This window comes from Oxyura jamaicensis, chromosome 2, assembly GCF_011077185.1.
Source record: "Oxyura jamaicensis isolate SHBP4307 breed ruddy duck chromosome 2, BPBGC_Ojam_1.0, whole genome shotgun sequence".
NCBI lineage: Eukaryota > Metazoa > Chordata > Aves > Anseriformes > Anatidae > Oxyura > Oxyura jamaicensis.
The window spans coordinates 104,063,120-104,077,512 of NC_048894.1; the positions used below are offsets into that span (position 1 = coordinate 104,063,120).

The following is a 14,393-nucleotide window of genomic DNA, read 5'->3' on the forward strand; positions in this document are numbered from 1 at the left end:
CTTCTTCCCTCCTCTCTCCTCCCCCGCTGCCGTCTTTCTCTCGCCGCTTCCCCGCTGCTGCTGCGCCACCGGCCCCCGCTCTCCTCCGCGCACCGCAATGGGGAGCCCGCAAGGCTGCCCCGGGCGGGGGCTGCTCCTCTTCCTCCTCCTGCTGCTGTCTCCCGCACAGGTGAGTCCCTGCCGGGGGAGCTGGGGCTGGGGTGCCGCAGCGCCGTGCCAGGCTGCAAGAAGCGGCGGCTGTCCGGGCTGTGCCGCGGTTATGCAATGCTCGGGGCGTGCGAGCGGCCGGGCAGCCGTGTGTCGGTGGGGAGGCTGGCGAATGGCACCTGCCCCTCCTTGAGCCTGCTGTCCGAGTTCGGTCTGGAAAGCCGAAGCTTTCCAGAAAGTAACCGGCTGCGCGGTGAGACCTGCTTCTCGCTGAGGTACTCATATTGAGAGTATGCGCTTCTGTAAACTCGTGGACTGAGAGGAGTTGGACTTCCCTTGCTAAGATGCTCTAGGAAAAAAAAAAAAAAAAAATCATAAAGCCTTAAATCCTTTCTTCTTGGTCGCATCTTATTTGCCTCGTGGTCCAAGGCAGGAGTGAGGTGCTCCACTTTTCTGGAGGAACACGGAGTACCTTGCTAGGTTGTGTCTTGTTTTTCCCCCTGTAGCCAACTTAGAAACTTGCTAAGTCAGGTTTTACACTTAACCCTGTTCAAGCTGTCAAGTTCGTCTTCCTGTGCGTGTGAGCTGAGGTCCTTCTCTTCTGGTAGCCTCACCTCCTTTAAGGAGCTTGAACAGAAAACCAGAGTTTCCTTCTGTTGCAGCTGGAGAGGCTGATTCATTATTAATGGCTCGTGGTCTCCAGGGGAGCAGCTAATGAACTTTGTACCTTCCAAACACTCATTTCTGTAATGATTTTGGAGGGATATACTGCACAACCTAGTGATGAGGCGTGCCCCGGGCATGAAAAGATGCCATACAGAACTTCTGGTGACAGAAGGAGGGATACTGAGCGAAGGGAACGTGAAACAAGTCCCCTTAAGGTCTCATGTATCCTTGTAGAGGATGTGGCTTTGTGGTCCATAAGAAGTTAACATGGTGAAAGTGACTTCACAAAGTTAAAGCCTGCATGCCTACTGCAAGAAAGCAACGTTGGGTGGGGGTGTAGGGAAATGAAAACCTTGGACTTGAAATTGAGAACTTTGGACTCGATTTTTTTTGTCACGAACTGTTACGTACAGCTGACCATTACGCGAAGTGATCCTTGATATCTTTCAAAGAACCTGATCCTTCGGTTAGACCGAGCCTACATAGTGTTTGCTCGCAGAAGAGAGGCATCCTGCAGCTGAACTAGTGCTCTCTCAAGTGTACTGGTAGGATGTTTTCATGCTTTCAGTTGTGGTATGTGTAAACCAAAGTGCCCTTTGACATCTTCCTCCTTTTTTGCAGTCAGTGGGATAGAGAGGCATTTTAATTTCTATAACAGGAGGAGTGCAACGAGCTTGAAGCATCCGTCCTGTACAGGATGCATCTTTCTCCCTGAGCTGTGCATGGGGCAGAGCTTGTGCCAGGTGGCCTGCCAGCTGTTAACTACCCATCTAAGAGCTCCATTAAAAACCTCGTGTTTGGTTTGGTTTGGTTTTGAATGTGGACTTACAGTTGGTTAAGCTGTTGGTTTTTCCCCTAAGTTAAGGAGTCAATTTCAAGACTCTTGAAACACTTTTTGTTCTCTTACCAACTTCTTAGCATACAAGAGTCTGTCCAGTACCCTGCATGCCATCTGTTTCAGTTGATCCCTGTATAATTATACTAAAACACAAGCTGTCAAATTAGTGGCTAAGGAAGGCTGGGCACTTGTTTCCCATCAGATGCCGGGATCCCAGGCTGTAGAGTCAAATGAGCTTGAACATTTCTGAAATCCTTGCTGGCAGATGTTAGTGGCAGGTTGTGCTCAGTCTCAGACTTGCGGCCTGTGGTTCTGTGTGTGGTGTTACCTGGCCTGTGGTACAAAGGTCTGAAATGCCTTTGTGGAGGAACTTGCTCGTCAGGGACAGCAACATGACAAGTCTTACTGCCTTGCTCTGGAGCTGCTTCCTGGAAGATCTGGAGTGACTTGTTTGTAGTCTGTCTGGGTGGAAGGTGAGGAAGACCTCTTAGAAGGGGAGAGGTGACTGAGGTGAATAGCACTTTGCTGGGCGGCAGCCAGAGCAATCCGTCTGGGTGTGGTGCAGTGTTACTACTGCTCGCCAGCAGGGCATCGGAGTTACTTGGGTGCAGACGGCCGTGGCTGCAGACAGCTGCTAGTTAGGGGCCTTGGGCTTTCAGATTGTGCTTGCAGAAGTGCATCTGTCTATTCCTCCACTAAAATCAAATCCCTGTCGGCTAACACCAGCTTGCTCCCACAGATCACCACAGTTATCACCGTTGTTGTAGCTTTCTCTTCCTACTTGACCTGAACTTTCCTGTGAACTCACCTGAGTACAGGTGATGTGCTTGGATAACTCCAGAACTAGGATTTGCTTTGCCTGACCAGCGGGACCCAATGATTTTGCCTTCCAGAAGGGAGCGGTCTCTTAACCTGTGGCCAGAGGAACAAGAGGAACTTAGCTGACAAGGCTTGTCTCTGGATCGGTTGCTTCTGAACAAATTACTGGAAGAGATGCAGAGTAAGAATAGAAGTCTGTAAAGCTCCCTTTAGTCTAGGGACCCATCCTTTGATAGGGAGGGCTGTCGAATAATGTGCAGTTTTTGGGGCAAATCTGCAAGCTTAACCTAGTCACCATAGGCCAATATCACCATTTATTAAAGGTAACATAGTAGTACTGTGTTCCCTTAGAGCTCAGTTTGTCAATCTAGTGGGTGATATCCACGCACTATTAAGTGTGATGTGGACTAGATGTTACCGGAGGGGAGTGGGGGAAGTATGTTTTTTGGAACAGCTTGTCTCACCGTGTAGGATCCCAGATGTACCATGCTAGATGAAGGAAGGGGAAACAGCTGAATCTGATGCTGTTGCCTTTTCTATACATTAGTGATCTTAATTTGGAGAGCCAAACAATGTTCACTTGTCATCTGGTATTTGGAAGAGTACAAGTAGTCTGTGTTTCTGTATACAACAGCACCATTGTCCTTTGTCCATGTCACAGCGACATATTCATTGTTGGCGGCCAGTGTTTCTGGAGGCATTGGAGATTGTTGATTTGTTTCAACATGCCCCTGAAGAAACTTGGGCTGAAGGAAATGTGTTTATGATCTGCTGGAATGCTAGCTTAATTACAAAGAAATGATAATGTCTGGGAATAGGAGAGCTGTAACAGAACCATTGTAGAATGCTGTCAGTAGTCATGAAATGCTAATACATGCTTGTGTACAGGTTTATTAGGATTCCTGGAGTCTCAGCACGAGGTGAAGCTCCTCTTCAAACGTAGTTCTGCCAGAAGTCGGAATTTGCTCTTCGGCTCTGGAAGTACTGGAGGCCAGCATTAGTGTACTGCAAGGTGGTTTCTGAGCTCTGGGGGGGGTGGCAGGAGGGAACAGCTTTAATTTAAAGCCAACTTTCTATTGCTTGGGAGAATACTTATGGAAATCTCATTTCACAATATTGAGGACTTAATGTGATCCTCCTAAATACCAGCATTAGAGCCTTGTGGAGTGTCTTGCCTTGTTTAGAAGGGAGCTTGGTTCAATACATTTCTCAGTGCATCTTGGGACCAGGAGAACTTTTTCCCAGTTAAGTAAGATGACAATTGTTCACCCAGATCTTAACTGATTTAGAAGCCTGACTCTGCAAGCAGCACCTTTTGTTAACTATGACTTACTTACAACAACAGTTACTCACCTGTATCTTTTCCTACCAGTGAGGAATGGTTTTCAGAAGGAGTGGAAAGAACAAAGTACTTGTTTTATTCTAACTTACTCCAGCCTTTACTAGAGGGTTTTGGGGGAAGTTCTTTCAGCTCTATCTTATCAGTGATGATGGTGTAAGTTATTTAGTAACTTGGGAGTATCTGTGGATGCTGAACACCAGGAAACCAGCCCTTTCCTATGCTTTGTGGCTGACTCAGGGATGAGCATGCTGTTAACTTGGTAATATCTGAGAGCAGTCAAAAGTTTTGCTTGATTTTTTTTTTTTTAATATTTGCTTACTGATTTGGTTTGACCACTGTAAATCAAGTATCACCGGAGGCTTATCAATTCAGGCAACAAATTCAAACTTTTACTAGCTGCTAGATCACAGCATGAGTATCTAATCTTAGACTGTCACTGAAACTGAATGGTTGATGTTAACACTGAAATAAAATTGAGTATTTTAACTTGCAGTGCTAGGCCTACGTGATCTTCTATTAGTTAAGAGTAACTGACCTGCTCATGTTCTCTAAACAGACTGAAAATTTGAGAGAAACACATTGTTTTTTCTATTTGAGGTTTCATCCATGCCAACCTTGAGTAAAGGAGCTCTAAATTTTTATTCACATTTTTTACAAGTGTTAACTGACCCTGATAAGCCAAAAGACCTTGTCTTGTTTTATTTTCTTGTGAAGTAGCTGAATACTTCTTTGTGTGTGACCAGGCTTGTCTTGTGCAAATACTCTATTTTTTTTTGTTCCATCCTGATGGCAGAAAACCTTGTGGGTGAATTTATCGACAACTACGTGATAACATAATACAGCCAGTGTTTTATTTTGTTGTGTCTGTGTAGTTGCTTGAAGTGAATGCTTCCTTTGTTATGCAGATAACACTTGTAAAAGCAACAGAACTTACTAGTCAGCCTGATGGGACAGCTGAAATTTACTTTAAGGTAAATCTTTCTGTGGAAGAAGTGCCCCAGTCAAGAGTTTTTGCATTACCGGTTGCATGGGACTTTCCATTCTGGAAGTAGTTAAGGCTTTTCAGAAAGAGGAGGTTGGTAACTCAGTTTTTAGAAAAATCGAGATGTATTAAATTACAAACCTTCATGCAGCACCGAAGGTGTTCTGAAGTATGATCACAAACCATTCTAGACTAAACATGAAAGCCTGCACAAGACACAAGAAATAGCTAATTCTGGCCTCACTGATGGTGGTTAACAGCTCAAATCTTTGCCCTTTTGTGAGAATAACAGTGGATCTATGCTGCTGCTTGAAGAGATGTCTGAGTCATTTGTGACATTGGTACATGCAAACACTCGAGTTTTCCTTCCACTAGCAGATATTTGCTATTGAAACTGGAATATATAGGTGTGAGGAAGTAAATGGAGACAGTCACTTCAAAAATTTAGTTATCTTAGACGTTGTAAATTTATTTAATGCATGAACAAATTCACATTGTTTCTGTAACTAGTATACAAGTTTTTATGACAATTTAACTTTTCAGCTTATGTTGGGTGTTAAACATCCAGTGTTTAAAAGTGCAGCCTGAGGGGTTGCTTGCCAGCTTGTGTATAAGCAATGGGAACACTTGACAGCTGGTGACAGGCTTGGCCAGAAGAGATGCTGAAGCAGATGAATGAAGTAGTGACCTGGTACTTAAACTGATTTTTTTGTACCTAGTTTGTAGTGAGTGACTTTGAACTGGGCTGTGTTGTCCAGGTTAAGTAAAAAGGAGAACGATTCTAACAAGTTCAGATAAATTGCTTCTGTTCCCTGCTAAACATCCAGTTACTAATATGCTTTCTAAAGAACCCACTGCCTAAAAATGCATGAAAGTGCATAAAAACGGATGTTGTGGAAGCACTGTTGTCAGTTCGGGTTGCTCAGGGGCATTATGAATACAGCCTTTCAGGGGCCTCTCTGGTCAGCAAACAGTGTTAGTCATGGTCAGGCACTAAGCGCAGCAGTCTGTCCTTGCCGTATAAGCATATGGTGTTTCCACAAATGCTAAGTCAAGGTTGTTTGGGAGATTAAAAAATAGGTCAGTTATCTCTGAAACCGCACCGTGCAGTCTTCTGATGAGAGCTTTGAGAGAATGTTTGTGCAGTCTGTGTTGTGCTTGCAGCCCAGGTGCTTCGCAAAACCCTGGAGCTGTGTTCGAGCTTCTGCTATAAACAAGTTGTTGTGGCAGTGCTTCTGAACTGTTTTAATTTTCAGAATAAATATTTTGGGGTTGGAATTTCAGATGTCTCTGTATCAGCACTACTGAGCAGAAACATAAGGCTTTCAGGGTTCTGTTGTGCTCTTTCTATTTCCTTCACTTTAGGTATTTACTAAAGAGCTGTGTTTTGAATTTTTCAGTAGTTCCTAACCCCAACCATTTTGTAAGTGATGCCCAGCACTTTTTTCTTACCGCTGTAGCTCCGATTGAGTCTCACGTGTCTGGATGTTGCATGCTTACATTTACAGGTGCTGATGAAGAACATCCTCTGAATTTGTCACAATAAATGGCATTTTTGTGGTGAATGCAGAGCTGCCAAGTTCTGGTTCACAATCCTTCATGCTGGTACTTCCTCAAAATCTGCTGCAGGGTGGCTGGGTTTGCAAGAAGGGCTAAGAGGTGGCAGGGAGAACTGAAAGCATTTCATTTAAGCAATTTACTGTACACTGTAACTGTGTCTCCCTGTACACTGACTCGTGCTCCGAAATGACAGTGTTACTCACTAATCACATGCGCTGTCTTGCATGAAGAAACTCTTTTCCAGAGCACCTTTAGTTTGACGATGTTTGTTTTTGTTTTTTCTTCGGTAACTCTTCTACGTAGACTTCACTGTAGACAGTGTACTTGCTGCCTGTTGCTGGGCCAAGAAGGGAGGGAAGCTGAGCTGGAGATCAGGGTGTTAACGTGTGCCATGCCAATGCATGCTTTTCTCGGTGGGTGTTTTCTGTAGTACGTACTGGTACTGAAATTGTAAGAAGTTACCTAATCTGGCCTGTAAGTGACCCTTGCGGTGGTAACATGCAGGCTCTAAGTAGCTGAAAAAATTGGTGATTGTTCCTTGCAGTTGATCAGTTACATCATGTTGTGCTAGGTACTTCCACAATCGTGTGTCTGGTATGGAGAATGCGGAATTGCATCCGGAGACAAGAGATACAACTGTGCTTACGACGGACCACCGATAGCACTACCAAAGGATGGCTATGACTTAATACAGGTGAGCTTCTTCAGGAGATCTGCTAAAAACTGTTTCTCGTACACGTTGGAGTTCTGTTGGACCTGCATTATGATTTTTAGCTGTCTCATTTTGACTTGATCAGAAGGTAAGCACAGATTGTGTCATTTTGCAGGTGTAGCTTGTAGTCCCGGTGGTGTGAAGGTGATAGACCACAGTTTCTATTCAGGGATATGAGGTATCCAAAGCATGTGATCAACAGACTTCCACAAACAAAACTTTAAATGTAGGATTTCTTCACTTCCCTGACTATTTTCTGACTGCTTTGAGCAATCCTTAGTCAGACTGTTTGTTATTAGCACCCTTCTAATTTGTGGCATTCATCAGTTATGCCCTTCAGATCCCTACAGGACAAGACTGAAACTGTATTTTCAGTCAGGTAATCATTTCCAACCTATTCCTTAATTAGGAAAATAATAACGGACACCAGTCATTCAGATGGAGCAAATCTGGGCAAAGATCAGTCTCTCTAGCTGTGCCTGCTATGAGACCATGTGTCTGTATCTGCTCTTTGGCTGCCAAAGTGAACAAACCCAAAGTTGAAAATCAAGTTTCTGGACTTGATGTACAACATAAGACAGTATTGCCAGAGCTGTTTTCTGGCAGATGGTAGTTCCAAGCCTTAAAGTGTGAAACAGCTATGAAGTTAAATGATGGTTTGGCTGGCAGCAGCGATGACTTAAATATGTAGGTGAGCTGAGTGGTGTGTTGCACTGCTTCGGAAGACTTAATGGACAGTTCTTGTATGTCGCTAGTAGTTACACGAGTGTTAAAATAAATGCATCTCTTTTCTAGAAACTTGGCTCTTCCAGGTGATCAGTGACTTAGGTTAGTGGCTTGCCTTGTGAGACTTACCTTCTGGATGGCATCAGATTCTGTACTAAAGGATAAGCTGCAGGAATACTTTCAACTTGGATAAACAAGCGTTGTCCACTTGCTAATAGACTCTCAAATACTATTATAATTCTATATATAGACTCGGGTGACTAAAGATCATCTGAAAGAGCTTTTTAAAGGAAATGACGCCCTGAATAATGCGATTCTTCTCTCCCTATTCCCTTACGTATCTTGCTGTCTAAACTGATCATTTCTTTCATGCTTCTCCTGCAGCAACAAATATTTTCTGAAATATGCCCTGAGCTATAAAGAGTTGTTAATCTTAAACATGCTTTTTCTTCCTCCCCCTGCACTGATCTCAATGTTGTTTTTATTTAAGGAACTCTGTCCGGGTTTATATTTTGGCAATGTTAGTACCTGCTGTGATGTCCTTCAGCTTCAGACTTTGAAAAACAACTTGCAGCTGCCTCTGCAGTTTCTTTCCAGGTATGCTAATGACCAGCTAAGCAACCAGGGCTTCTTTAACATCAGAAAACACATCAAGCCACTTCTGTTGACTTAAACTGTAGAAGATGTGATACTTAATTTAAAGGCTTATTGGAGTGAGCTCTTGTAAAAACTTATTTTCTCCTATCAAGAGACTTTAACTCCATGAAACAACTGCTTGCAGTCTGGATTGAGTTAGTTGGTGGATTAAATACTAGCATAGCTTGTCTTGAGCTACTGCCTTTGTAAGAAAAAAGTCTTCTGAAGAGGGTGACAAAGTGTACTGTTCAACCTTCCTGGTAGCAGCCCTTGTTTTCATTTAAGTTCCAGTCAACTATTTGGGGCATATAGAATCTTGCTAGTGAGTGATGTTCATGCTTTTGCCTGGAGAGTATTAGACTTTTTAAGCACTAATTAATGTATGGTTAATTTTGTACATATTTATATATATTAATATACATTTTAGATACAGATCTTAAATACTTTGTCACTGAACAGACTGTTTACACCTGTGAAGGTCAAATCTGATGTCTCATCTTTACCTCTTAATCTGATTGCTGTTCATTTACTTTCCTACCCAGGTGTCCCTCGTGTTTCTACAACTTGATTAACCTCTTCTGTGAACTGACTTGCAGTCCAAATCAGTCTGAGTTCTTGAATGTTACAAGCACCCTACCTTATTATGATCCAGTTTCAAAAGAGAACAAAAGCAGCATTACAGAGCTGCAGTACTTCATTGGAGAAAGCTTTGCAAATGGTGAGTAAATGATGTGATACTTTACTTAGACCTTTGTCAAGGTAACGAGCTATGCTTCTTCTGGAAGAATTGGGAGGGGGACAGGAGACAACTCTCAATTGTCTTTTGAAGTGAGAGGCATCAAAGAGATGCCAGTAGGTCCCACTCAAAACTGTTAGAATGCTGACTTACTTCTGTGTAGGTAGGAGACTCTTACACTGACACATAATGGTGTTTTTGAAGATTCATATGTATACATTTTCAGTGTCAATGTCTACTAGCTGTTAACCCTGATGACTTTATCTTCAGAAACACAAAATTATTGCTAGCTGGATTTCCAAAGCCTATTTGATATTGAAACTTTCTGGTGAGAATGGTAGTCAAGTTTATACATAGTGCATTTTCTCACTTCTGAGGCACTCATTCTTCCTGAAATGAACTATTTTAGTCCAGTATAGAAAACCAAATATTTTTTCCTAAAAACAGGAAGTTCAGGTTGTATTGGTTTTATAGCAAGCTTAAAGCATTAATTCAGTCCTTGAGCATTTTGTATAGTAACCCATAATCAAGTTGTGAGACACTTGAAAGTCACCTAATGGCCTACAGGTCAAAAGTGCCTTGAATATCGTTTAAGCTACACCTTCTGAAAGAATAACTCAATATGAGGTTCTGTTCCTTCTATCAATGATGCAAGTTCTAGTGTAATGCAGATTCTGCTGGCCTACATAGACTAAGATAGCCATAACTAAACACTACAATGTTTATTAAATAAAACTGAAAGCATTACTTCACTATCTTAACATGTTCATCTTGAAAGTTATAAGCACTTTCTTTAAACTTGGTGGGTCTTGGCTTTTTCCCAAAATCCTAATGCTCACTCAAATTCTAATGTTGGGTTAATGACTTCTGTCTTCATTCTTCCTAGCAATGTATAATGCCTGCAAAGATGTTGAGGCTCCATCAAGTAATGTTAAGGCCTTGGGGCTACTGTGTGGTAAGGAAGTCAAGGACTGCAATGCTACCAACTGGATTGAGTACATGTTTAGCAAGGACAATGGGCAAACTCCTTTCAGCATTATTCCTATCTTTTCAGGTAAAAAAAAAAAAAACGGGGGGGGGGGGTCCTTGCTTGTCAAGCTTCTGTCAGAGGCTGTATACAGTAGGCAATACACCAACTTGTTAAACATTTGCCCAGCAATGACTGTATGCAGTCAGATGCTTTCAAAGCAGTGTAACCTAAACTGATCTTGTTTTGTGTGGTTTTCTGTTTGTTTGAAAGTTGTATTTTACGCTTGTTTTCTGTTTAGCTTCTTGCTGTAGATGCTTAAAACTCACCAAGGGATGGGACCGGTATTAGGAAACTGAATAGTTTGTATTCTCTGGGGAAGTAGGGCAATGTCCTGATCCTTCAGGATTTTTGTAAGGAAATTGTTACGCTTCAGAGTCTGAACAGATGGGAGCAGAGGCATTGACAATTTATAAGCATTCCTATGACCCATAGCAACAAGGTTAACAGGTTGAAGTGTTTTAAAAGCATGACTAGTTATCTAGTGAGTAGACAACTCTTAGTAGTTGCTATGCCTGCTATGGAAGATAGCAATGGTTCTATTCTTCTGCAGGACTGAGAAAAGCCACTGTGTGTAAAGGGGACTTCAGTGTAAAGGGTTCACTTCTTACACTGGGAAGCTTGTGTTGTGAAGGTGTGAATTCTACCTGGTAGTAAACTGGCTCTGCAATGTGTTATTTGCTTGTCACAGATGTTCCTGTCCATGGAATGAATCCTATGAACAATGCTACCAAAGGCTGTAATGAGTCTGTGGATGATTCAACAGGACCATGCAGCTGTCAAGACTGTTCAATTGTTTGTGGTCCAAAACCTCAACCCCCTCCATTACCTGCTCCTTGGCTTTTGTTTGGTTTGGATGCTATGTACGTCATCATGTGGATCTCCTACATGGGATTTCTACTTATATTTTTTGCGCTTGTTTTTGGCCTCTGGTGTTACAGGTAAAGCATTTAAAGCTTTCAGCTCTGAAAGTAACTTGCCTTTTCCCAGACAACTTTGCCCAGTACAGAATGCTTTTCCTTCTAGGATCACCCAGCCAAAAGTCATATTCTGTGACAGATGCTTGAAATTGCAAGGGCTGTTTTAACTCATAAAAGCGTGTTGTAGAAAGTGAGTGCAGAAGTCTGTGTAGTTGATGCAAAACTGGAGTGAGCTAGAAAATTCTAGTGATGGAGAGGCCTGTTTACCACATGCAGTGTTTCATAGAGTTGTTTAGGTTGGAAAAGACCTCTAAGATCAAGTCCAGCCGTTAACCTAGCACTGTCAAGTCTAACACTAAACCATGCACCATATCTACCTGTCTTCTGAAAACAGCCAGGGATGGTGACTCAGCCACCTCCCTGGGCAGCCTGCTCCAATGCTTCATAACCCTTTCAGTGAAGAAATTTTTCCTAATATCCAGTTTAAACCTCTGTTAGTCCTGGCTATTGTTAGATGTGAAAGTAAGTTGTGTACAACGTGCTGTACTTTGTCAGGATTTGTGCCTGGGAGAAGAATCACTGAAAGCTTCTTTAAGATAACAAAACTGTAAGAATTCAACTCGTGATCACTGGGAAAGAGCAATATCTAGTATTGGTGGCCACGTGCTATCATAGCAGGCTAACAGTAATGTATGTTTAGTCTAACGCTTGTAACAAAACAATCACTGCCCTATTGCAAATTGTCATGACTACTTGTCTTTCTGTTCTGAAAATGCTGAACAAAGTGAGCTTCCAGAGATAACAGCATTTTGTAAAGTAATGCACAGCAAGCAAGCCTCTCTGTGCTACACAATGCTCACTAGTAAAGAACAATCTACTGTAGCTATAAATGTTTTGGTGTGGGTGTACTAGCCATCCTGAGCATGGAAACCTATTAATATTTCTTAGCAGCGTTTTCTAGAGGCTTTGGCTACTGAATATCCTATCAGCAGTCTTGTCTAGTAATCTTGTTGAGCAACATGTATGATAAACTGAAGAAAATGAGGGTATCTGAGATGTGTGGTTCATAGCTGAAAATACCTGTCCGTAACTAGGTCTACTGATGAGATTAATATGAGGAGGCTATAGAACTTAGCTGCTCTAGGTATTGAGAATGTGTAGAGTATAGGTCTGTTGTAAGAGTTCAATGCTGTAATTTGTCTGTCGTCAGAACAAAAACCAGCTTTATCTCTCTTGCCTTGCTGTGCTGTTTCTTTAGCCTAAATACATGTATCTTAAGGCATTTGATTAATGAAGTCAAATACTGCTAATGCAGGTGTCTTACTCATGCTACTGCGTTAAATTATGATCAGTTTAAGGAAGTTCTCTGTGCTATTATAAACTTCTATAGAGAGCATGTTCTTGATGCAAGCTGGAAAAACTTAAGTCTGACAAGTCCCTGAGTTGTTCCAAAGGATTAAAGCAGCTGGAGTTTGCTGTCCTTCAGAGGATGGCGATAGGAGGAACAAGATGCCTACCCATTCTGGAGGAGGCAAATGAAAAATTCTTACTAGCATTGGTCTCTAGTCTTAGTGTACAAACACCAGAAAAAGTATTTCTGGGAGGGATTGTAGTAACATAGCCTTTTCTTTTACAGGAGGCGACACTTTGTCTCAGAGTACACACCAATTGACAGCAATATAGCCTTCTCCGTGAACTCTCACCGTGATAATGGTATGTCTTGCATAAGAGCAATAGATTTATTAACCTTGGCTTACATGTATCTGTTTCCTGTGGGGACACTTCAGAATTTTAGCTTTGCTAGCCCATATAATCCATTGTTACAGTACTATATTTCAGTCTTTTGGCTAGTTATCTCGCTTGGTGTAGAATAGTGCTTAACCCTGTTCTGCTGGTTGCTGAAAGCCCTGACGGCACAGTTGGGTGCACAGTATGGGTGGGGATATGGTAATATGGAGCTCTTAGAGTGCTTAATATCTCCTCTGGGGTGCGTGGGGGGGAACACTGCTAAACTGAAGTTATGTTCTGACCAGTCTGTGTCCATTCAAAGTACAGAGGTTGGCTGCGCTTCCCCTGCTGTCAGAGAATTGTAGATAAGCTTGTATAGCAGCTGAGCTAGCTTGGTCGTGCATCTTCTAGATGCTTCCTGGCTTTTCTTGCTGTGACTGCTCTCAAAGACTTTCCCGCATTAGAAGGGGCAGTATAGGTACAAACTGGCCCCTGCCCTTTGATCACAAAAGATTACACTGACAGTCAGATCCAGGGAGTAGACACTAGCTCTGTAGTGAGCATCAGGAGCAGAGTAAAATTCCAACCTTGTTAGTGTGCTGCAAGAAAATGGTGTTTAAACTGGCTCAGATGTTCCCCGTTTACATTTTTTTTAACAGGGAAAATTACCTGTGGTGAGAGGCTTGGTGAAAGGTTTGAGAATGGCCTGAGGATGACATTTACATCATGGGGTGCTTTCTGTGTCAGAAATCCACGTCCCGTTATTCTCTTCTCTGTGGTCTTCATTGCTATGTGCTGTTCAGGCTTTGTGTATATTAAAGCAACTACAAACCCTGTAGATCTCTGGTCAGCTCCAAGCAGCCAAGCCCGCAAAGAGAAGGAGTACTTTGACAAACACTTTGGGCCTTTCTTTCGTACCGAACAACTTATTATTCAGGCGCCAAACAGCCATCCAGATATCTATTCGCCTTACCCATCAGGAGCAAATGTGCCTTTTGGACCTCCACTCACCAAAGAAATTCTCCATCAGGTAACTGAGACTTCCCAAGAGCAAAGAACCAAACATTGCTAGCCGGTATAACGATATGGAGCTGGCATCTATCAGTGAGGTGATGCATATATCTGAGCAATCATTAATTATGACTAGATATATCAAAACTCCTACTATCAAATTATTTTCTCAACACTACTGTTGATTGTGACTTCTAGGAACATAGTATGTACTTATTTCTGTCTTGCAAGAAAAATGTTTTCTTGTGCTGTTCTTATGTGTGTTTCCTTTTGTTGTTTTTTAGGTTCTAGATTTGCAGGATGCTATTGTAAACATAACTGCATCTTTTGACAATGAGACTGTAACGCTGAAAGACATCTGCCTGGCTCCTCTTGCTCCCTACAACAACAACTGCACTATACTGAGTGTACTCAACTACTTTCAGAACAGTCATTCTGTCCTAGATCACACTGATGGGGATGAGTTCTATGTTTATGCTGACTACCACACTCACTTCTTATACTGTGTTAGGTAAGCAGTACTATTGCTTGTTCTTTAAATGG

General features: G+C 42.3%; 1 protein-coding gene across 1 annotated transcript in view; it reads left to right on the forward strand.

Annotated features, from left to right (window-relative positions):
• The window catches only part of NPC1 (NPC intracellular cholesterol transporter 1), a 27,244-nt gene continuing 12,851 nt past the window's right edge, over positions 1–14,393 (forward strand). The window contains exons 1-9 of the mRNA XM_035316305.1: positions 1–169; positions 6,926–7,048; positions 8,283–8,389; positions 8,971–9,146; positions 10,051–10,218; positions 10,883–11,132; positions 12,748–12,824; positions 13,499–13,869; positions 14,135–14,361. Coding sequence (XP_035172196.1) covers positions 98–169; positions 6,926–7,048; positions 8,283–8,389; positions 8,971–9,146; positions 10,051–10,218; positions 10,883–11,132; positions 12,748–12,824; positions 13,499–13,869; positions 14,135–14,361 — 1,571 coding nt within the window. The 5' untranslated portion in view covers positions 1–97. The remainder of the gene's footprint in view (positions 170–6,925; positions 7,049–8,282; positions 8,390–8,970; positions 9,147–10,050; positions 10,219–10,882; positions 11,133–12,747; positions 12,825–13,498; positions 13,870–14,134; positions 14,362–14,393) is intronic.